Genomic DNA, 23,499 nt, shown 5'->3' on the forward strand with positions numbered 1-23,499 from the left:
TACAACCTGTCAGCCTGGTTTTGGTGTGAAATGTGTGTGGATACATAAAGTATTTGTTTGTAATAAGTAGAATTGCTTCCATTGGTACACAGAGAGTTTTCAGATGGAAACAGAAAAGATGAAATAGACCATGCTGCTGCAGTAGAAACCACAACCGAGTAATCTCCATACCCTCAATCGGTTTTCATCAATAATGCCATCTGAATCATTTCACTAAAACACTGGCTTTCACTCTGTCTGGAGGCTCACATTCTTTCAGCCTTTATCCATTTATTTTTTTTATTGTTTAGAACGTAAACAGATTTTGCGGGCTATTGTTTAGACCCGGGGTTCTGTAGCTTTTTTCAGTCAATGATCCAGTTTGAGAAGAGTTAATCTCTCCCTTCTCCCCCCGCTGGAAGTCTGCACTCTCGCAAAGTAGGAACACAAACTAAGTCCCTGGGCCTTCTTAGCCTGCAATTCAATGTGAGGAAAACCAAACATCACTTGAGGGAAAAAGAGGGGAAGACTGGAAAAACTGGAGTGAAAGGGTTCCTTTGACACTTCATGAATATGATTATATGTTGGGAAAGGCCCAATTTTACAAATTTAAGTGAGAAAATGTACTCTCAATTAACAGTATAATTAGGTCAGGATATTTTGTCTTCTCATGTATTCATTCTTTGAAAAAAGTGTTGTCTTTGTACGGTTTTCCTCTCTGGACATGTAATGTGGTTTAATTAGTTTAGGAAAATAATAATTAAGAGTACAAATCGTAAATTCCCAGGATGATTTAAGGAGGTTACCAAGGACAATCTTTTTGAGTCCCAAGAGCTGAAATGGTCCAAGAACTGAGTTCCTGTCTTGGGCAGTATTATTTTGCAAACTTTTCAGGGAATACTGTGAACCATTTGGGGGAACATTAATGTAGGATGTTCCCTCTGGGTCCTTCCACCATGTCCCCATAATGTTTTCAGAACCTTCAGTGACTTGAAAGGAACCCTATTCCAATAGCTATTATATATTCTTATAGACTGTTGTTATGTGATCAACTGGAAACCAAGAAGGAACGTCCTTTGAAGTGAAGGAAGTTCACTTAGTGGACGTTCCCTGATGGTTATCAAGGGAGCTCTTAAAAAGTCCTTAAGGAAACATTTTGAATGTGACCATCTGCTTCCATCCCAAACGCCCTCTTTGTAACTTTGCCATGTGAACATGTGTGTTTTCACTGTCTCCTAATGTCTTCTAGGGATTTAGGCTGTAGCTCTTTCATCACCAATTTGGGACATTTTGACAAAGTCCCAAATGTTCTGTTAAGGTTTGGGATTTTTATTCACTTTAAACTTTCAGGGTAAATTACACAATGTTCCAATGAAGGACTCTACTTCCTCTTTGCTGTTTGTGTTTGATGGCTGTTGAATAAAGCTTGTATATTGAATTCTGTTTAAAAATCATACGGTTTCAATAAGAGTTTGAAGAAGCTATTTAAGATTCAGTATTGTAAAGGATAACTACTTAATCTTAGAGCTGTTTAAGGATGAATAAATGGGTGCTGAATGCTTTAGAGGTTTTGACATAATATAAATATTTAAGACAAAATTTTGATCTTTTTTTCTTTAAACCTATAAACAATATATTTTTCTTCACATCTGCACGGTAACAGGCTGCACGGTGGAGCGTTGGTTTCCTCGCAGCAAGATGGTTCCTAGTTCAAATCCCTGTCGTACAGGAGCCTCTCTGTGTGAATGTGTGGGTTCTCCCTCTTACTCTGGCTTCCTCCTACAATTAACTGGTGACTCTTAATGGCCCGTAGTTGTGAATGTGAGTGTGGCTGATTGTCTGTCTCTTTATGTCAGTCCTGTGATGGACTGGCGATCAGTCCAGGGTGTACCCTGACTCTCGCTTAATGACAGCTGGGATCAACTCCAGCCCCCATGCAATCCCCGTCTGGAAAAAGGAGTATTGATAGTTTATTGATATTTTATTATAGTTGCATATTCTTCATTTTTTGAAAGCTCTGTTTTGGAATATACATGTTCCATCTAGACCTGAAAAGGAGATAGTATCTTTCATGACATTCAGAAAAGAAACAATAATTTTTAACTACTATGTAACCTCATTGTAACTCAGTGTTTATTTATGTAAATGGGGATATCCTAGACAGCTTATTCCTAACAAATTACTTGAAGTATCGCCTTCAAGTGATGTTCTCTGCCAGTGGAGCATCCTTCGCTGGAAGTCATAATGGAGACTTCTGGCCCTCACATTTTGTTCTTTTGAGTTTAAGAATGGGTCATGATTAAAACTCGAAACATTGTTATATATTTATCAAAGTCCTCAGTTCTCCGTTGGTCTCAGCTGAACTTGCAGTTAGTGCATTGTTATCTTCTAATTTGCAAGTCAATACTTTCTAGAAATTGTTTGCAACACAGCCCTCTCAACTGTGGGTCTCAACTGTGACAGAATATTTTTCAATTGTGTGTTGCTTAAAATATATCTGTGAAGACAGCCTACTAACGGCCAGGGATGTTTATCAAAAGAAAAAGTAAACAATGTAATGTAATTTAAGTCTTTATTTTACAAAGTGACATATAGTATTTGTCAGATAAAACTCCACATTTATTTCCTTTTGATGTCATCACCTTAAAAATAAGACACTCAAAGTATTTCTCCTTTTTAACTTCCTCTTAATTCACTTGTAAACCCTTTATCTCTAATTCTTCAACTTCCTCTCCTCTATAAAGACGGTGTTTCTTTAATTCCTGCTAAAATTAAGTTATTTTTTACCTGTCAAGTGAACTCTGAATCCACTTACCATCCTAGGTTGGTTTGGTTTGCTTTTTCTATGTAAGGGGTCATTTTGAGAGGAGGTGTCTCTTCTCACCCTGAAGACATTGCATTCCCCCATAACAACCTGCTCACTAAACATTATCTAACTTATCACAAGGCTAAGCACTTTAGGAACAAGAATAGTTTGCATTAAATAGATTAGGAAACAGTTGTATTGATTCAAAAATTGCTGCATTTCTTCCGCTCTGTTAAACTCACCGCTGACATTTTGCTTTTTCATTCACCAATCATTAAACACCGCCATACCCAATGGTATTAACTTTATACACCGTCTTCAATTTTATCCATTACTCTGTCTTAGCCTGCAGCTGTTTTTATAACATCTTTGGTTTTTGTGTCATCTTCACTATTTAGTCTCCTTTTTATTTCGCAAAGTACACTGTCCTAGGTCAGATTTACTTCTATCCTCAAATTAATATTATTAGGGTTTGTCCTCCAGAGTCTGAGATTAGAAACACATACCTAGCAAAGTCTGTTCCTCATTGCTCAGTTTGCTAAATATTTGACCTTGGCAGGCAATTATTGACCAATCAGACACAAACGATTAACATGGCAGTGTAATGAATAACTGTAATGAATAGTCAAATGCATTATCACTCCATTTATTATGAACTGCAGTTCTAAGCACATGTTTAAAGCCTTTTAAAAAATTGATTCTAATATAATTTTAAAGATGTATGTGTTTGGCCGACTCATCTCTCAGTAACAGGTCAATTTCTTAAGAAAAGTGAAGCCATGGTACATCATTTACTTCTGAATGTTGCAGTATAGAAGGGTACATTAATTGATGATGTTGAAAAGCCCTCACAAGATGGTGTCGCTCTTTACACATGGCATATTTTTCGAACGATCAAAGAATAAAAAATAGAAGATTTTCTCTGTGTAAATCTGTTCCAGCCTTCACATAAATAAATAACTGAAACAGCAGGATAAGTTTGTCAAACTGCAAATAGAAACCTTAAGCCCTGCAAGAAGACGTCAGCACTCTCTCTTTGTTGTTGACTCTACGCTTTTATCGATTAGTTAAACACGGCATGAAGTGCAAAGAAACAAACACTCGCCGACCACTCTTAACTTAAATAATAGACCATTCGCCCTCCCTGACACTGCTTTGTTGCCCTCTATCCTCTTGTGCTGCCCGCCAGCTCTTTACATCCTTCTTTTCTCCTCTCATCCCTCTCCAACATTTCTATGCTACTATTCCCCCTTTTATCTGCTTCTCTGTTTCAGGCTGTGTGGTGTCCTATCTGCCTTAACCAATTCTCTTTTATCTTTTCTCTCTTTAGGTCATCAATTACCACGGTCTATATTGAAGTTTTGCCCCCAAACAACCAGAGTCCTCCTCGTTTCCCCCGTCAACAATACAGCCTGGAGATCAGTGAAGCTATGAGGACAGGAGCTACACTGCTTAATCTGCAGGTACTGTGCAGTCACAGTCAGTTACATACACAAACAAAACTATCTGGTTCCAGCCATTTATCCCACTGTAGTTCTTACTATTTAAACATTTTTATCCATTTTCTTTTAGCTATTATAACCATTTATTCTTGACTTATACTACTTCTGCAATTTGTTGATAACTTTCAGTAATAATTTTAATAGTTGTCTTTGGTAATTATTTCTTACTACCAACCTTTTTGTAGTTTATATTAGCTAATTAGTTTAACTTCTTATCCTTTATTTGTTGCTATGTGGTTTAAATGTTGATTAAGCTAGTTTGTACAATACAGCGCTAACCATTGTTACCAGTTTATTCGCTACATTTAGCTAACTTTGAACACTTTAAATAAATTTAACTAGTTAAAATATATAGCGCATTTATTATTTATTAGCCAGTTATTACAATGTGTTTGCATTTTGTTAGCTATTTATGTCAACAGGTTATCCGGTATCTTGGTTGTAAGCTAATTAGTTCAACTGTAAATAACGCACATTAAGCTAACAGTTTCCATATTTCTCTATGATCTTTACCTATTTTTTTTTAGTAAAATGCTATCCATTAACTAATGTTAGCATTCTAGTTCAACTGTTTAAATAGCATCTTGAGCTAACTAATTTGATATTCATCCATTGCCCTGTTCAAAATGTTGTCTTCTTTGTTTCTGTTAGCTAATTACTTCAACTGTTAAAATGTGTCTTCATTAAGCTAACCTAATCAACAGGTTAGCTTCTATTTAGGCTAACAAAATTTAGTTAAATATGTTATCCATTATATTAAGAAATTTTACATTTATCCAAAACCTTTAGTCAATTTTAGCTGCTATGTTAATTGTTTATTTCTTATTTTTGTGGAATATTTTGTACTTATCATCTTGGTTTAGTTACTTACTGGTACACAGATTTCAGGGTTTGTATATGAATGTGGAAGTTTTTTTAATAAAAGAAAATCATAATTTTCATTTATTTATTATTTTTAATCTATTTGATGGAAACAATATTATGTCTATGTGTTGTTGTTTTTTTTTATACTTTCAGGCAGTGGATCGGGAGAGGGACCCCATCACCTACAAAATACTCAGTGGAGACCCTGATGGATATTTTGCACTCAAGCAGAAGTAAGTGGGCTGACAGAAACACAACTCTTATTATTTAATGCTTGTGGATTAGGTACAAAAGTAATGCCCTTTTTCTTATCTGTGTGAAAAATCAGTAAAATATGTGTTTGAGGTTAAAAGCAGTTTAAACTAAATCATACTGAGAACTATGAGGTCTTCACATAAACACACCCACACCCTCTCCAACATCCACACCACTCACCACAGACACTCACAGACTCGGAGAGCTTTTGTTGTATTTAGTCATTTATTGCTCATTAAAAATGCATTTCATATGCAGCATGGGGAGAGATCCTATCTACATTTCTGGAGGGAGAAGGATATAGAGAGAGAAAGACAACGGAAAGTATGGTAAAAGACTGCAAGAGAAGGGGCAGAATTAAAAAGATGTGGAAAAAAACCAGGGAAGAGAGATTAGAGTGTTGGATAAAGATGAGAGAGCAGGGCTGAAATGGAGTAGAAAATGAGTGTTAGAAAGCTGAGAAGGAAACAATGAACAAGAATGACACACAAATTATGATTTAATAGAAGGATAAAATAAAATGTTTGTAAAGGAATTATCTAAATAAATCCTTAACTTCAAAGATTGAGATGAATTAAAAAGGAAATATGTCTAGCCAAAACTGATGGTATTATATCATTGCTCAAGCTGTGTTTTCTGTATTAAGGCACCAAGAGTAATGGAGTAAATTTTTACACACTTTCTGGAGTGATATAACATTGCATCCCTGCAGAATTTGGCTAGTTTAAATACACATAAATAATACATATGAAGAGCACCAAAGTAGGCTAGTATTCCCTATTTTTTTTGATGGACGGCATTGATGGAATCGAAAATGTCCAAAAGATTTGAATTACTTTGATACATAATTAAATGGACCAGCCTCAGAACAGAATGCAAAAGATGAACTCTGAGGAGAATTTTCAACCACTGATTTTGAATGAATTTAAATAAATTTGAATTCTCTTAAATTCTCTCTTAACAATGGGATTTACTCTAGATCATTCCATACATAAAGCACATGTTTGTCTTCAGAACATGCATATTGAGGAATTGTGTTGAGATTTCTAAGATGATTATTTGCTACTATACTACGCGTTTGTGTGTGCGTGTTCAAGTGTGTACATGTGTGTTCAGGGACTTGTCTTTCCACAAATCCGCTATAAATATCCATGAACTGTCTTTGAGTTTGTTCTGGAAAAAGAAAAAGCTTCTCATCTTCCCCTCTGTGGAACACTTAACATCTGCACTACACAAATTTACTCGTGCATCAACACACAGCCGCACACATATACACACACACGCACACACACACAGGGGAGATACACACCCTGTCAATATTTGGAGAAAATGTGAATTTCAGATTGTGTCTAATTCATGCAAGTAGCCCAAATTAGAACTACTTCAATCATTATGTAAATCTTCACTTTGAAAATAAAAAAAAAATTCTAATCAATCAGGGCCAACATCAAAGATATCTGCTGGTTTGATTGGTCAGAAGTCTCAGACAGCTGAAGCTGCTGATCTTCTTAAGTAATTAACTCACTTCTCACTTCTGCCCTAAAATCTGACTTTTATCTCTGAGCTTCTGATTGGACACTTTGAATTGTATTCAGTAAGTTACTTGAATATGAGATGTTATGACTATTAAACAAAGCAAATAATTGATGCCCTGTTTGTTATGAAATGCCAGTGAAATGTGATTTCATCTGTATTTGATACATAATGATCTGTTTATGGTCTTATTTTTGTGAAAAGCAACATTTACCTGATTATAGTGTTTTTAATGGCACATCTCACTGTCTGAGCCATTACAGCAACATCACCCTAGAGGAAGTGCCTTAATGTCATTGTGGGGGAGGTGGTGGGTGTGAGGCTTCATCTGCATCACCAAAGTAGCCATAACCACAGTTGAAAATACACGTCTGGGTGTTCAGAGTTTTATGGTGTAGTTATCGGAGCTTGCCAACTGTTTAGATTTGTCTCCGAAGTGGTGTTTTTAGAGAGGAATACACATTTTCAGTTCAAATGTCCCCCATGTTACCAGAGTTAGCAAAGAAACAACTTACAAATAGCATCATTCACAGCATAATAATGATCATGACTCTTCACATTGAACAACTTGTCAACTTAGAAACTTAGAGTAAATAAAAGGATTTTTGCATTCATAATGATTTTTCCACACTTTTTTGGCTTGTGCATTTTATTTTAGTTGACTGTTTTGATACATTTTGATCTAACTCTAGGAGGTTTAACACGGCTCTCTGTGTGTGTTTTCTGCAGTACAGGGCACTTGGTTCTGGACAAACCTCTGGATCGGGAGTCTCTGGATTATTACTCCCTGGTGGTCACAGCCTCAGACAGACACCCAGATGGGGTAAGAAAATAAATTGTACTACAAAGACACTAGATGGTTGTAGTTTACTTTTTCATAATGATAAATGAGTTAAACTCTGTGTTGCTAAGGGATACACTGAATCCTTTTCAGTGAGATGCCACAAATAGCTGCATCATTATGTTAAAATAGTTACTTCACTTTTAATAACCATAAATATCTAAGAGTTTTGATTTCATATGAATCATATGGATGTCTGAATAAATGATAAGAAAGAGAGAAGGTAATATGAGCTCCAGGGCTGTAACATGACATAATTAGCAGTTTAAGGAGATCTATTATGCTGATCCATATTTAAATACATGCATTTTTTTCCCGATGTTGAATGTCCCTACTAAGCCTCAGCAATTTTTTTTTTTTCAAGCAAAACATACAGTTGTTGGTGCAATCGCCTGTCGGGTTTCCTGTTGCTCTGAACAAGACTTTGTCAGGTTCTGCTGACATACAGTATAAGTGCAAAGCATGGGGCAAAGTTGTAGGACATGCCCACCCCGGCAGCTCTTTCAAGGACACGCCCACCAGGAAGCTAACTCAAATTTCCCTGCGACTGAAAACAGAGCTGGCCAATAGGAGGAAAGTGAGCATGTAGGAAGGGGGGGCTTTAAAGAGAAAGCAGCTGAAATTAGGGATTTTCCTCACGCCAGTATGAGGCTTTTGAGCTACACATCTCGCAACACTTCTCAATAGGTGTCCCAGACTGACATAATTAATGGTGCATGTGAGCATCATAGATCTTCTTTAAGATAATGGACTCATTTTAACGTAACAAAAATCTGAGTGAGGATCACCTTCCCCATAAGTTTTGGTTTACAACTTTAAACAATCAAACGTGATTGAGAAGACCATTGCGGTATGAAACTGTGAACAAACACACTTGTGTCAGTAGTGACACTGCGGAGTTACTAGGCTGTGTAATACCAGCTGTTGGGACTTTTTGATCATTATAGGTAATATTCTTCCTTCTATATCAAAGTTTATGATCAAACTCTCATAAACCTTTGTGTTAAGTTTTATTTTCCGAAGAGAAGACAGCAGAAAAAAAGAAAGAACTGCTTTCCAAAACGTCTTGCCATTACATGCAGATAGAGCAGTTTGAACGACCTCAAAGTGATGCTGGGAATGCATTTTCTTGTCACACAGAAACTTTGTCTGCAGATTGCAAGAACTGTTTTGCAAAGATGATGGCATGTGTGCCCTTTCTCACTTACTTAATTGATCACAGGTCACCAGAATCACTTTCTCTCGCTCTTTCTATTTCTGTCCTTTCTTTTTGCTGTCCTTTTAAAAAGTCAAACCTTCAGACGCTCTCTCATATGAAAGTCAAATAAAGACAATGGACCGACTCCTCCCTGCCCTCCCCTCTGTCCCTCTCTTCTTTTCTTTCCTCCTCTCTGTTCTCTTCCTCATCATTCATCTATTAATCTAGCTTTAAGAAAAGTGTGAGACTCTTTCTCCTCTGCTCCTCTGCCCCCACCTCCCACCCCTTCATGCACATGTCTATTATAACAAAAGGCAAAGTTCAAGGTCCCACTGAGAAGAGAAAATGCTGATTTAAATACCCTGACCTTGTCTCACACACACCAACACACACAACATCATGGGAGAGAATGAGTGGGAGGAAGAGAGAGAGATGAAGGAAGAGACATGGGAGAGGTATTCAGGGGCCTTTTATTACCTTAACAACTGTGCCCTGGTTCATACACAACTCTATAAAGGACTTGACACATACACACCCAGAGCCTTGCGCACACATACTTACTCAATTGCTCTCTGGACCTTGACAATTAGCGTATTATCTTAGTGCCCCCGAGGTCTTTAAGCCAGAAAATGGCTAAAAGTAGTTTGCACATTTGTCTGCTTGACACTCCATTATATTGTGTACAAGAGGGGGAAAAAAGGAGCAGAGAAATGTTAATAGAGAAAGAGAGAGAAGGTGTATGAGAATAGTGGTATCAGACACACCAAGAGACAAGGAAGTAAGTCAAGGAAAGAGAGAAATAGGAAAAGGTGAGGATAAGGGGTGTAGTTGCCTCACAGAGGACCATTAATCAGCATCATTCCAAAGGCCTTGGGTTGTCTTCATATGCGTGCACACACTCACACACCTGTCTGTGTGCCCCATTATTAAATGTCCGGTTGTGAGAGTGTCAGACTACAAAGTGCCTAATTGGCTATTTGGCCGGTAAATCCATCATACTGCCACACACTTAGGAGCCTACAAGCCTGTGCAGTAAACCAGCTCCAATGTAAGGGGCACGGTGCATTGTTGGACTGGAGTTAAAGTTTGGTGCAGTACAGTTTGCTGTTGTCACATGGACTGTTTGGTACTCAATCATGGCATGGCTTTGTGAATCCGCTCCTGCTTCGGTCATTAAATGTGGTGAGACTTGGTGCTGCTGTTGCCACGATGATGGCAGTAAAAGTGACTCTATACTGAAACTTCTTCAAGTGTTTTTTTTTAATAGGAACAAAATTCTAACTTTCTAACATCTGTACTGTTTGTAGCACCAAGAACAAGGCACATTGATTCATTTCTTCGGTTGAAAATACATTAGAAATAAGATTTGACATTAAAAAAGTGTACAGCTGGGCACTACATTATATATGGAACTTAATTTATAATAACTCATTTGTTTCTTGGGGACTATTTTGGTTTTAATATACATCAGTCAGAGAGAGTTGTTATGTTATGCAGGCAGGAAGGTAGAACCCAAGCGTACTCCATGTTTAATATGCTAGTGAGTGTTGACAGCAGCAAGACAATGAATGTAAGAATGATTTGAAATCAACTGCACGGGCTATTTAATATCATTCCATGGAACATGTCGCCCAGCGCAACAATATGGATTACTGCTGTGTCTACATGATTTATACAAAAAAGGAGGTTTTGACGCAAAGGAACAAGTTATGTCAAGATAGGCTTTTTACAGGATAAGAAAGCAATGGGAAAAAAAAAAGATATATATATATATATATACGTATATTTTAAATGCCAGTCAAATCTTTCAGTTGCAACAACGTAGAGCAAAAAAAGGCAGTCTGGTGTTTAGGGTTTGTGATAGTCGGTTTGAGCTGGCAGACATCAGCGGATTTCCCTCTACACACGTAGCTGCTGAGCAATTGTCAAGACAGACAAGGATTACCTGCAGAAAGTGACACATTTTACTGAGAAGGGGATGAATCCACAGGAATTACTTTTTAACCTTTTACTATCCATGCTAAACAACAGGGAACTAGTATAACGTAGAACTTTTAACACCCTCTAGTACAAATTAATATTTACTATAAGTATTGATTGAAAGGATTCCCATATTTATTCATATATTTATATTTATTCCATAGAGAAAAGGTATACAACTTAAACCTTAAACATAGGGGGGTGGATGTTAGATTTTGGCAGGTGGCCATGGTTTCAGCAAGATAATAAACTCTGAGATGGGCTGTTATTGAAAAATGATGTGCTTACAGCTGCCTGATGCAAGAATGGAGCTCAGTGCAACTCTGTCTCGCTCTTTGTGTCTGTCTGTGTTTGCCAGCATTTCCCACAGCTTCCCTTTTTATTATATCACAGCTCATTCTGCTTTACATATATTGGCATTGAGATAAACTGTTTTGTCAACTGTGAGCTCTCAACCTCAAATTACTTGCATCATCGTATGCCCTGCCAACCTCAATAGCCTGTTGTCACCTCTGTGATTGTCATTCTCCCACACACGCACACCCCCGCACCCTGCTTTCTCTCTTTTCATCCCAGTGGTAAGAATCGGTTTGCTCATCCTGATTTTCCACCTCCCCCACTTGCCTTTTTTGAAAGTCAAATCTTCCATCATTCTCTCTCTCTCTCTCTCTCTCTCTCTCTCTCTCTCTCTCTCTCTCTCCCTCTCCCTCATGAAAGTCAAACCAAGAAATTAGTGACCTCCCACCAGCTTCTGTCTTTTCTGCTTCTCTGACCTTAGTTTGTAACATTTTTTTCTGCTTTTGCTGCTGGTTTTATAACTGTGACAATAAAAATAATAATTTTAATGAATCCCCTCCACATTTAACAAACCTGCTTTAATGCTTCAGGCGATTAATCCAAGTTGTTGTATTACCCCTCTGTTGGCAACAACTTTCCATTGTTTTGTTATATTACCAATCAATTTCATAATGGGCTCAGTATGGCCACAGTAATCGCTTCACTATCAATACTGTTCCTTAAGATACATCATCATTTCTTTAAAATGAGCACCCATCTCTTTTATTTCAAAACATAACATTAGCATAACATTAGCATAGGGAGTGAGCTCATAAAACCAACTAAGCTGTCTGTTCGTAAAGGACTGTCATGGGAATCATTGGTGCCTTGTTATCTATTTCAAGCTGAGGATCCTCTGTAGCAAATCCTATAGGAATGTTATACTGAAGTCAGCTAATATATTAGCACTGCAAATATTTAGATTTTTGGACCCTTCAGCATGAATGTTATTTGCAGACCTTAAAAATAGCTATCATTGGAACCAGTTGAATATGCCCTTACCTATTTGTTTATATGTTCTGCCAAATGCTTAAAGCATACTTATGGAAATCTACCTGGAATGTCTGGACATTACTGCACTAGTATGGTTAGAAACACTAAATTATGCTTTTGTTGTCGTTCTCCACAAGGACCAAAACACAGCCTTAAGCACAGCTATACAAAGCTGGCATGGATCCTCATGAATGTGCCAGCCACTGTCGAATCCCATTGATAAATACCATTCTCTGGATGTTTTTCAAAGTCTTGGCCAGAAGACTTCTGCCAGTAGTTGGAAAAATAATTATCCCAGATCAAACATGCTTTACCAAGGGACCCCTTTCCTCTGATAATATTTGCAGGCTCACATACTGAGTGCAATACATAAAATCCAACCCGTCTGTAGCTTGGTATAACCTGATGTTGAACTATAATTTCATTGTGTTGCATGGCATTATCTTTGGAGGTTGCTAAGATATTTCAGAGATTAAATATTAATATATCAATGTGATAAAAAAAAAACTCTATGCTAACCTATAGTTCTGGGTAATGTGGGAGGTGGCTCCTCATTGTTTTTATTCAAACAACTTAAAACATCTATTTAAGTGCTTGCATAATTCTTTATAGACATTGTCCCCTATTTAAACATTCATATGTATCACATTCAATATCACTCTATGCAGATGACACATTGATTTATAGGGCAAATGTTCAGAAAAGGTCTCTCAGGACAGTATATTTGTCATCACAATGAAGATCTCGCCCCCAATTATCAGTTCAATGATCCTTCTTGCACCTCCAACAGGACACTGAATAAAACAGGATGCTTTCTATGATGCTATGTGTGGAATGATAAAGGAGCCTATGCATGCATCATAAAGAAAATTCTTCAATTTGGAAGACTCTTACTGGTGCTTGTAAAGGCATTATAATTACATTTTTGTCATAGAATATATATAGCACCAAGAATTCGTTTGCCTCCATTATGGTGACTTTCATGTCTATCTCATAATGCATTTAGGTGTGGATGGCCCTGTCGGTTAAATGTTTGTAAATCTACTTTAGGGTGAACAGCTCAAGCAAAATCCTGGGCAAGCTTTCAGCTAATTGGCTGTCAAAATTGGCTCATTAGATGGTTACATAAGAGAGCTGTTAGTGAGACAACCAAGAAGACAACAAAGAAAGCGGAATAGAACATTAGATGCTTGTAAAATTGTATCTTCTGATGTGTTGTGGCCTGAATAGTAACACAAGTTTCTGTTTTGTGTGTGTAGACCTCCTCTGTGACGGTGAACATTGTGGTGACCGATGTGAATGACAATGACCCGCTATTCGATTCTTCACTGCCGGTGAACCTCACTGTCATTGAGGAGCAGGATCACGCCTATGTTGGACAGGTCAAGGTAGGCAGATGCACACAGACTTAAACACCTGCACAGAGAGGCAGCAAAACACACACTTTTTAATCCCTCTGTTGCTTCGTCCTTCCCTGCTCATTACACCTATCGAAATTCATGTTCAGGATCCCCACTGTTAAATGATCATTTATGTATGTGTGAACATGTATGAACAAATCTTTTGTATGTTACAGCATTTGTTTGTACAGCTGTGCAACCTTTGTGTGCTTTTCTTTACACTTATCTTTCATTGTATTGATGTATCTTGAGCAAAACTTTAAAAATAACAATTTATCTCCCCGCATCAAAAATGTCTGCAAATCTGTCATTATACATACATGCTTCCCTGCTGCTCTGGGCCTTTTAATTGCAGATTACACTTGTTTACACTTGTTTTTTCTTCTGGTTTTATCTGCTTGTTTGAAACACTTCTTGTGTCACTGTGGCTTAGCTCCTTTGTCAGTGATGTCTTGTTTCTTAAATCACTACACCACGGTCACCGCCCTGAGAAAAAGACACATGATCACTCAAACTATAAAGGCTCATTTAAGCCTCATCAACATTTCTTTGTCTTCTCTTCTGCAGTTTTGTACGATACACACACACACACACACACACACACACACACACACAAACACACACACAAAGATTCACACAGGCTCTAATTAAATTCTGCTCTTATAATCTTCCACAATGGGGACTATGGATCCCTAACATAACTCTGCAAACCTTGGTAGCTTTGTAATTAGGACTTCATTTTATTATACTCAGAGGACTTTCTGTGCATATTTGTAGGTAGAGAGGATTTTTGAGAATTGTGTGTGAGCATTTTGCACTTGGGAAAGGTGTCTAATTGGGTTTGGTGCTTTTCCCATACTTTAAATATTGCTGCCTGAGAATTTTTGTATTCCCCTCCCACGTCCCCCGTGACAATAGATATCTGTCATCGTAAGGGAAGTTTGACTTCACATAGATTGTTTTTTTTTGCGATCAAGGTTTTATTTAGATAAGTGCTAAGAAACAACATCATACATTACAAATGTGTTCCCTTTTCTTCCCTCCACCTCCTACATCTCACACAGGTACATAGTGAATTTGTGATATCGTCATGATCTATCAAACTTCAAACCTCCTTACACCTCCCCAATCCTCCCTATGGCGACGCCCCACACATCCCCACCCTGGATCTCTACCCCCAAAGACAAAGAAAATAAAAACAAGCTTAAGGTCAAGCACGCTGCACACTGTCTTTAACTAGGTTATAGGCCGCATCCCACACTTGGAAGGTCTCAAGGCTGACCCCATGCATTCAAGCCAAGACCTGCAGATAATTAACGCAGCAGAAATAGACAACTTTAAAGCTTGGTCCAAAAAAAAGTTTTGGTGAACATTGGTCTACTGGTACAGAATTGGTGAGCGTTAAAATGCATCTTTTTTTTTTTTACATTGAGGATAAGCGTATGGAATAACTTTGCAGAATTATGGGCTTGACTGGTTGACTTTTTGTAGCTGTTTGGTAAAAGGCTAAAACATGCCTCAACTCCATCTCTGTGTCTGTTACTCAATGAACCGAAAGGTAGGTAGAGTCAGCAATATGGTAAGCGCTATCACTCCAAAACACCTCTTTAGAAACAGTTGTGTGATGTCACTGAGACTAAATCCGTGTTTTATACACCTCCACTTACCCACTAAAACTTCCTGTTTTTGTACTTTATACTAATAACTGAGTATATATATATATTCCCAAGACAGGGGTCATGGCAAAATCTGACACCTAGGGCACTGATCTTCAAAGATGCACCCCCATTCATGCCCTTGCTTGGATTTTCTCAAAGCTTAATTCAAAGCTTTCATGCAGCGATGTCAGGGGTTCAGGGGTCTGCTACTTTGCCAGGTTCTAAATCATGCTCCTCTGGTTGAATAGTGTGACCACTCCTGAGATAAATATATGGCCCCTCTAAATGGATGTCATGGATTTTCAACAGCCATACCGTTAACAGGTTTCAAACTTAAAGGTTCAATATTTCTTCCAATTTGTTCCAATTGGGCAGTTTTCCAAACTCGTAAACCCAACCTTAATCATAAAGAGGGCATTTAATTCAGAGCTTTCCAAGTTTTAACTCTCGCTCAGACCTTTGGGCCCCTTCCAAATTCAACATGCAAAAACACTATCCTAATCACTAGAGAGGGCACTTGAATGTATTCCAATCCTGAACTTCCTCCCTTTCAAGGACCCTTGGATTTTCTCCAAGCCAAAACAGACGGTGTGATCCCTCAGCAGGCCATGCAAGGCACGACTCCGGGCCTCATTCCAAACGCAGGGTCCCTACCTGTAGCTATTAAACAGATTTCCTGAAGAATGAATGGGCCTGACCTTGGTGTGCTGGTGGTTGTACGAGTGAGCTGGAAAGAGAAATGCACGGGTGGCAGGGAGAAATGGCAGAGGGACACTATGCAGAGGAAAGAGGGGTAGAGAGCAGTGGAAAAGACTAAGCTAAGAGGGCACGGCTGCATTCCTAACCTAAATGTAATGAGTTTAACACGTGGTTTCTATTTCAAAGAAGATAAATAAATACCCAAATAAAACTGCAAACCTCCAGAGATAAGTCTTATGACTCTGTAAGATAGAATGATAGTACCATAGGTCAGAAAATAAGAAATAAATGCAAAAAATGTTAAAAACAAATCATAACAAATATAATGTAAATAGTGTGATGTCATCTAAACACTATACCAGACTTGTTTGGTTGTATGTGGTTGCATTTAAACATTACTGGAAAGCAGCACCTGAGTTGAAGAATCAAACATGGTTTAACAAGCTCGCTTTCTGCCAAAGCGCCTCTTCATTAGTCTACAGCCTCCACCACCAACACAACAGCAGATGATTGAGCTGATTTTTAGACCTTCAGCTGCAGACAGGAGAATGAATCAGTGAAATCGCCTGCTGGAGCTGATAGGAGGAATGAAACATTGCACACTGTTGCAATGATTGCTTGTTTCTTCAGTGTGGTAGCTTACTCTCCGCATGTACCATTAGTGGACAAAGCGTGTTTATGACTAACTGTGTATGCATCTTGTTGTTGTTTTTTTTTTATTGTAAATCCTTTGAAATTGATTCACTTAAAAATTATGTTCAGAGGGAACCTTACTTCAGAAAGTAGATTGATTTCTCTACATAATGTTTAAACTCCAGTAATCTTCCATTTACGACAGCAGCAGTTCACTATACACAAACTCACACAAACACAAAACTGACTTTGTTTGCTGTGTATACCATTGTTCCTTTTTGTTTATTTATTATGAAGAAACGTCTACTTGCAAACCCTATTTCAATAGTAATACTGATGATAATAACTTACAGCACTTTTCAAAACAATTGACATAATGCTCTACACTTATTACAAGGAAAAATACTTTAGGCAAATACACAAATACAGCTATAAGAAAAAGAAATTAGAGCAAATAAGAGAAATAAGATCCCAAAAAAAGAAATGTAAAATGGTTAAAAAAAAAAAAAAGGTAAAACAAAGCTAATGGTTAAGAAAAACCACAAACAAATAAATAAAGATGATTAAAAGAGAAACTGGTGCTTTGGTTAAATGGAAAACGTCAATTTGTTATTGCTCTTTAATTACTAAAATATTTATAAAACTTTATAAATATATTGATAGAAAAGAGACACTGAGTTTGCCTGCCTCAGATTTCCAGGCAGGGAGTTCAGCCTCTGTGTGATCCCAACTGCAAACAAGCCGTGGTCACCCTTTGTGACCAGTCGAGATCAGCAGCCATTAGTAGCCAGTGAAGAGAAGTGAGGTCTGGACTAATTGGGGGCGGCCCGTAGCTCAGTCCATAGGGACTAGGGTTTGGAACAAGAGGGTCACAGGTTCAAGTCCCCATGAGGACCATAATATGGAAGTTGGTCTAGTAGCTGGAGAGGTGACAGGGTACCTCCCGAGCACCGCCGAGGCTCCCTCGAGCAAGGCACTGGACCCCCCACTGCGCTGGTGTGCTCCCTGCATAGCAATGTTTAGCAGCCCCACTCTGACATCTCTCCACTAAAAAACATGTCCTGTTTGAGCATGTGTGTGATTCGGGACCTATGGGTGCGAGAAGCCAGTCTATCATTAACTGAGTGTAATACCAGAATTTCCCATCAGGGATTAATAAAGTATATAAATTAAAAAAAAATAGATAATAATGTGGTCACTTCTCTTGCAGTATGAAAACTAGCAGCAGCGTTTTGAATACCCATATGATTTTTTAATCCAAAGACTTTCAGATTAAATGATGCATTGATGCGCCCCATTAATGAAGCAAGACAAAAGCCATTTTAAATGAGCACCATTTAAATAGTTAAAATTCTGTGCAACACAATAATTGTTTTTCTTCAGTGCCGTCCTGTCTTTCATCCCGAAACCATTCTGATTAATCTTTTCACCCTGTGTGAGGCCCCCCTCCCGCCAATTGGGGAGCCACTGCTCTTAACTTTACTAACACAATGTGCTGGTACAAGTGCAGGACTGAACATTTTACTTTGTCACACCAAATTGTTGAAATGGAGTTCAGGTGGAGAACACAAATTGAAACCCAATCACACCCTCACATGCAATGTAGAATCAGGAATAATTTCAATGGCCTGTCTGTATGTGTATCTTTCTAAGAAAAGACTCTCACACTGTTATTACACCTAACTCTATGGTTTATTGGTGCTGAAGAAGAATGTGCTCATAGACAGAATGAAAAAAAAGTCAGTAATTTAGTTTCACTTGCAGGTTCTTCTCTCGCTGTATCCAGGAATGAAATTAGAGTCTGAGGTGAGAAAGTGATGAATAGAGAAAAGTGGGAAATTTGGAGAGAAGTGTGAGCACCAGAACAGGAGAGGAAGAGCTTGTGATTGTAGTGATTTTGTATTTTGTATATTTCAGGCCTTGAGCTTTTTTTTATTTTATGTTTTTGTCTGTGTGTGTTGAAAAGCAGCAGACGTTACGCTGCTGAGACATTAATCCTATTGTGTTTCTGGCTTTTAACTGTCTGGCAGCGTAATTATACTGAGAGAACTGTGAGAAAGACTGTGAGTGAGGGATAAGACACAAAACAAAGAGGGAATAGAAGAGGAGGATCGAGGCAAAGAAAGGGAAACAGACAGTACCTGACTCCAGGAACTGCAGGCATCAATACACAGACATCAGGATGATTAAAGCTGCCTACATGTACTACCTAAACTATTTCATCCACTGTCTGGAATTACATTCTTCAGAAACTTGACTGTAGTATGGACAATATTTGGATATTAAGCATCTGTCCCATACAAAATATAAACTGTATTGATTAAAGAATTATTCAGGGCTGACTTGAGGCACATGCAACAAAAGGTGGTGACTAACTTGAGCCTAAAAAAAAATGTAGTTCAGTCCTGAATGACAACTCTCCTGTTGAACTCTCTCTTGTCTCCACTCACATCAAATGCTCAACCACCCACTCACAACGACACAAGCTGGAAGAGAGGAGAGATGAAGGTGCAGGTGTGGAGAGAAAAAAACAACCTCAAGCTATTCTTCCAATAGAGAACATTTGGCTCAAAAAAAGAATGGCTTCAAAATAGAGGTTGTTTTATTTTAATATTTTCCCAGGGTAGGAAACCCCTTGACCACCCTGCCAAGTTAAGGGGTATGCCCCCTGAAAAATACTCCAGTTGTCATCATATTTAACCACATTGTATAAGGATCGAGCTACACACAAATATAAACTTAATAAACAAAAACATACATTTAATGTTTCAAACCTACCATTGAGGCATGTAAAGGTTTATCTGTCACAAAAGTATTGTTGTAACAAATCTCTGCGGTCGTTGGGTAGTAATGGTTTTGGGAAGGGGGCAAAAAATCTTAATGTTGCCTAGGCTACCAAACTTTTTCCATTTGACATTGTTCATTCCTCATACAATCAACTCAGTAATCAATTAGTCGCCTTGCCGATGAGAACGCTAATAAGTCTAATTCTCCTCTTCTGCGTCTCACAGTTGCACTTTCACAAATTGTCTTTCTCCTGTTGTGTCCATCACAAAATGTGTCTCTTAAAACTCCAACTTATCTTATTTTCCACAGACTACAGAACACTGGCAAAACACAGCCTCATTTCTATGAATCCTAATAGTGACTGTGTGAGGTAAGATGAAACTTTAATTAACCAAAATTGGATGAACAGGGAAAAATGGGTCAGTGCAACAGCAAGAAGTGACACGGCGCTGCAAATGAAATGGATGATAGATATGAACTGAGTCACTGAGGTTTGATAAACACATTAAACTGACAATTTTGACACTGCTGCTTCAATTCCAATTTCCAATATCCAGTTACATCAAGAAAATGGAGATGAAATGACAACCTACGTACATTATATAACGTAAAGACTGCGAAAGCATTCACTCAGAACTCAACTGACTTTTAATGCAGCGTTGAACCAATGGTCGTCATCCTCAAGTCATTTGAATGGATGAATGACATTTGTAATAACTACTTTTTTAATCTCAAGAATAAACATGTTTCATTCCATGAATTCATCACGTGCATTTCTTTTTCTCCAATTTCCATGATTGCTTATTTCAGTAGTATCATTTTTTTCAAACACCCTGCTCACTGTTGTTTGCTTTTCTGATGATATTTTTTCCCTCTGTGTTGAATCTGGGCCAACCTCTCCTCTATCTGCACACTTGGTCTTATTTCAAGTGGGTTGAAGTGCACCTATAATTTATTTGTTTGCCCCCACAGCTTTGGCTGAATTGTGAGTAGGAGGGTTTAATTATTTTTTTTAATTGAAGTGATTTGTTATTTTAGTTTTAGTTCAGCATTTTTATACAGAGTGAATAATGTGACAATTATTGGAATAATTCCCATGAAATGTTTCATGTTAACAAGTCCAAGTAGATCATTCTTAAATGGGTTTAATGATCCTTTTGGATTTCATCATCTTCAGTTTAGTGTGCTATAGCTGTGAGCCTTGTATGCAACTGACACCGAGGCGTGTTGTTCTTTCAGAGTAAGAGGAAGGGTAACACTTTATTTGAAGCGGTATGCATAAGACTGACTTAACACTGTCATAGCCATGACATAACATGACACATGTCATGTTATGTCATGGCTATGCTGAAGCTGAAGGAGGCTTTACTGTATGAATGTTTCAAGAAGATTACATCATAGTGTTGAAGTCTTGTATGTCACATCTTCATGGCAATATTTTGTAGTCTTTGAGAATTTGTTGTCGTTATTTATTTCTACCCCGTGAACACTGAAACATAATGTTTTCAAAACAGGATCTTTTTATTCTGAGGCGACACAGTTTGAGTTTTTAGCATTTTTGCAACAATTCTCCTTATTTGTAATGTTCTGATGGGAAGTCCTGATCGCTCAAACTCTGAAAAATAGTATTTTACACAAACACATTGCATCGTTTTCTTTTTTACCTTTTAGCTTTGAAAACAGGTGTGAATCAATTATTTCCAATACCCACTTGAATGAGGCAATTATATCTTTCTTGTGGTGACTATGAGAGGCAGAAGCAGCGTAAACAAGGGTTATTTCCTCACACTCATACACACATACACACACAGCAAGTTGATATTTCCTCTGTTCTGCTCTCCTGCACCTGCTGGGCTCTCATCTATTTTAACATCATCAGAGTGCTGATTGGACAGGCTGAACAGTCTGACGAGGTGAAAGGCACACCAGCAGCAATTTGTTACCTTCTCAACAGCGTATTAGGCTCAGGAGATGATGAGGAGATGGAGTCAGAGTTTGGCTAGTGCGGAAAGTTGGAGAGTTGAATGAAGTGCAGCAAAGAAAAGAAAAAGACACCTAGTGCTTCTAGTTCCAAGTGAAAATCAGAACCACTGTCTCATTAACTCTGGGAAAGTTTAACAATTGCTCCTAAGTTTAATTCTCTGGACAGTTGGATTGGGGGGGGGGGGGGGGGGGGGTTGCTGGAGTGCCAAGGCTGAGGGAAATGTGAAAATGTGAGAAGGCAAGACAGAGAAGAACACAGAGGTGTGTCTTTGTCACCTTGTCAGAGCTTCCTACATGACGCTATGACCTCTCTTAGCTGAAGTTTAAAAAAGAAGTGAGAGTATTAAATAGTTGGGGTTAGAAGAACAAGGTCAAAAGTTTAGAGTCAATACAGTTGAATTGTTGGTGTGTACTCATTTGAATAAAAGCACCCTGAGGACAGCAGAACTGATTGATTATTCTCCTCTGAGTCATTCTGCAGTATCTCTCCTGTCAAACAGACGCATTCATTTCAATTATTTTTTACTTGATTCCAGATGAAAGGCTTTTGGGACTTATACACACAGTGTTCACACACAGTTTGCTGGATTTAAGAGGAAGTTGAACTAAAACTGACAGCTTGATACATTTCACAGATTTCAAAACAGACTATTTAAGTCTTTAATCATGCTTTTTTTTTTTTTTTTTTTTTTTTTTTACATGTTTGCTGGAATCTGTATTTTTGCATCCAAAAAGCACTCATGTTGTCTTTCTTCATGCATAAGTTCATTTACTATTTGTATGTGTCTGCGTGTAGGCTACTGACCCAGATCTGGGAGCGAGCGGTCAAGTCCATTACCGGCTCGTCAACCACCAGAAGCTGTTTTCCATCAACGCCACGGGAGCCATCAGAACCACGATGCCACTGGACAGAGAGGTGACAGGAAGTGACCGATAAGCAAAAAAAAACGACAGGCAAAACAAATCCATATAACAGTGTGACCATATTCCATAGCTGTACTGTTGATGTTTGACAGTGATTCTCCGTCATCCTTCAGCTCAAAGGTCACTACCTTCTGATCGTTGAAGCCTGGGATGGTGCCGTGGACCCTCGGCGCTCCAGACTGACGCTGTTAGTCAACGTCCTGGACGTAGACGACAACAGCCCCACCTTCACACAACAAACCTACAATGTCATCTTACCTGAGAACACCCCAGAGGACACAGTCATTTTACAGTTAAAGGTGAGCGAGTCAATTCAACCACTCGAACAAACATAGAATGTAGACGATTTTAAAATGATCTGGTGCAAAATAAATGAGATTATTAGTTTATGCACAGCACAATCGCAGAAGGCTGCAACTATTTTTGCTTCTTCAGGTACAATTTTTCAAGCTTCCCCCTCTCTCTCCCTGCATTTCCTGTCGCTCTATAGCTGATCTAACAAACAAAGACAACGGCCAAAAAAGTTAAATAAAAAAGTACATCTACAGCCATATACGCACCCTTACTATACCTTTCTGTGATAACATTATGTCCTCACAAGGGTGCACACACAACATGTGTCCAATAAACTGTGGGCAAATTCAAACTAAAACATTTTCTTTTTTTGGCAGTTGCTTAATATTACCAAGTAAAAACAGAAAACAGAGACCATGAAGTCAATTTTTTGAGGAAATACCCAACCAAGACTTTTAATCAAACTGCCTGTGTGGTTTTTTTCTTCAGTCCAATAAATGCATTTCAAATCATGAGATCAAGTCCAGGCAATGAGACCGATCTTTTTTTTGTTTCTTTTAGAGTTTCTTATCCTTACATTCTTTTTAATTTGAAATTGAACCAAACTGGTTTCATTTAATGTTCCAGTCAGAACAAGGAATGTCCTAAAAAGACGTTTCATTTTTAACTCATGAACACTGAAAGTCAGAGATAGTTATAAAACAGAGGGCAAATAAGAGACGGACCATCGGCTGGACCATATGTGTTACCACCACAGGGGTTTTAGAAACACCAGCTCAACCTAGTCATAATGAAAATACTCCAGTCTGTTACTGGATACAGCACATGTAAACT

At 38.1% G+C, this 23,499-nt stretch overlaps 1 protein-coding gene across 1 annotated transcript in view; it reads left to right on the plus strand.

The window, feature by feature from the left end:
• The window catches only part of LOC132955509 (protocadherin-15-like), a 160,366-nt gene that overhangs the window by 61,741 nt on the left and 75,126 nt on the right, over positions 1-23,499 (plus strand). Inside the window, exons 16-21 of the mRNA XM_061028370.1 lie at positions 4,116-4,248; positions 5,305-5,384; positions 7,669-7,762; positions 13,547-13,675; positions 22,244-22,363; positions 22,485-22,670. Coding sequence (XP_060884353.1) covers positions 4,116-4,248; positions 5,305-5,384; positions 7,669-7,762; positions 13,547-13,675; positions 22,244-22,363; positions 22,485-22,670 — 742 coding nt within the window. The remainder of the gene's footprint in view (positions 1-4,115; positions 4,249-5,304; positions 5,385-7,668; positions 7,763-13,546; positions 13,676-22,243; positions 22,364-22,484; positions 22,671-23,499) is intronic.

This window comes from Labrus mixtus, chromosome 21, assembly GCF_963584025.1.
Source record: "Labrus mixtus chromosome 21, fLabMix1.1, whole genome shotgun sequence".
Classification (NCBI taxonomy): Eukaryota; Metazoa; Chordata; class Actinopteri; order Labriformes; family Labridae; genus Labrus; species Labrus mixtus.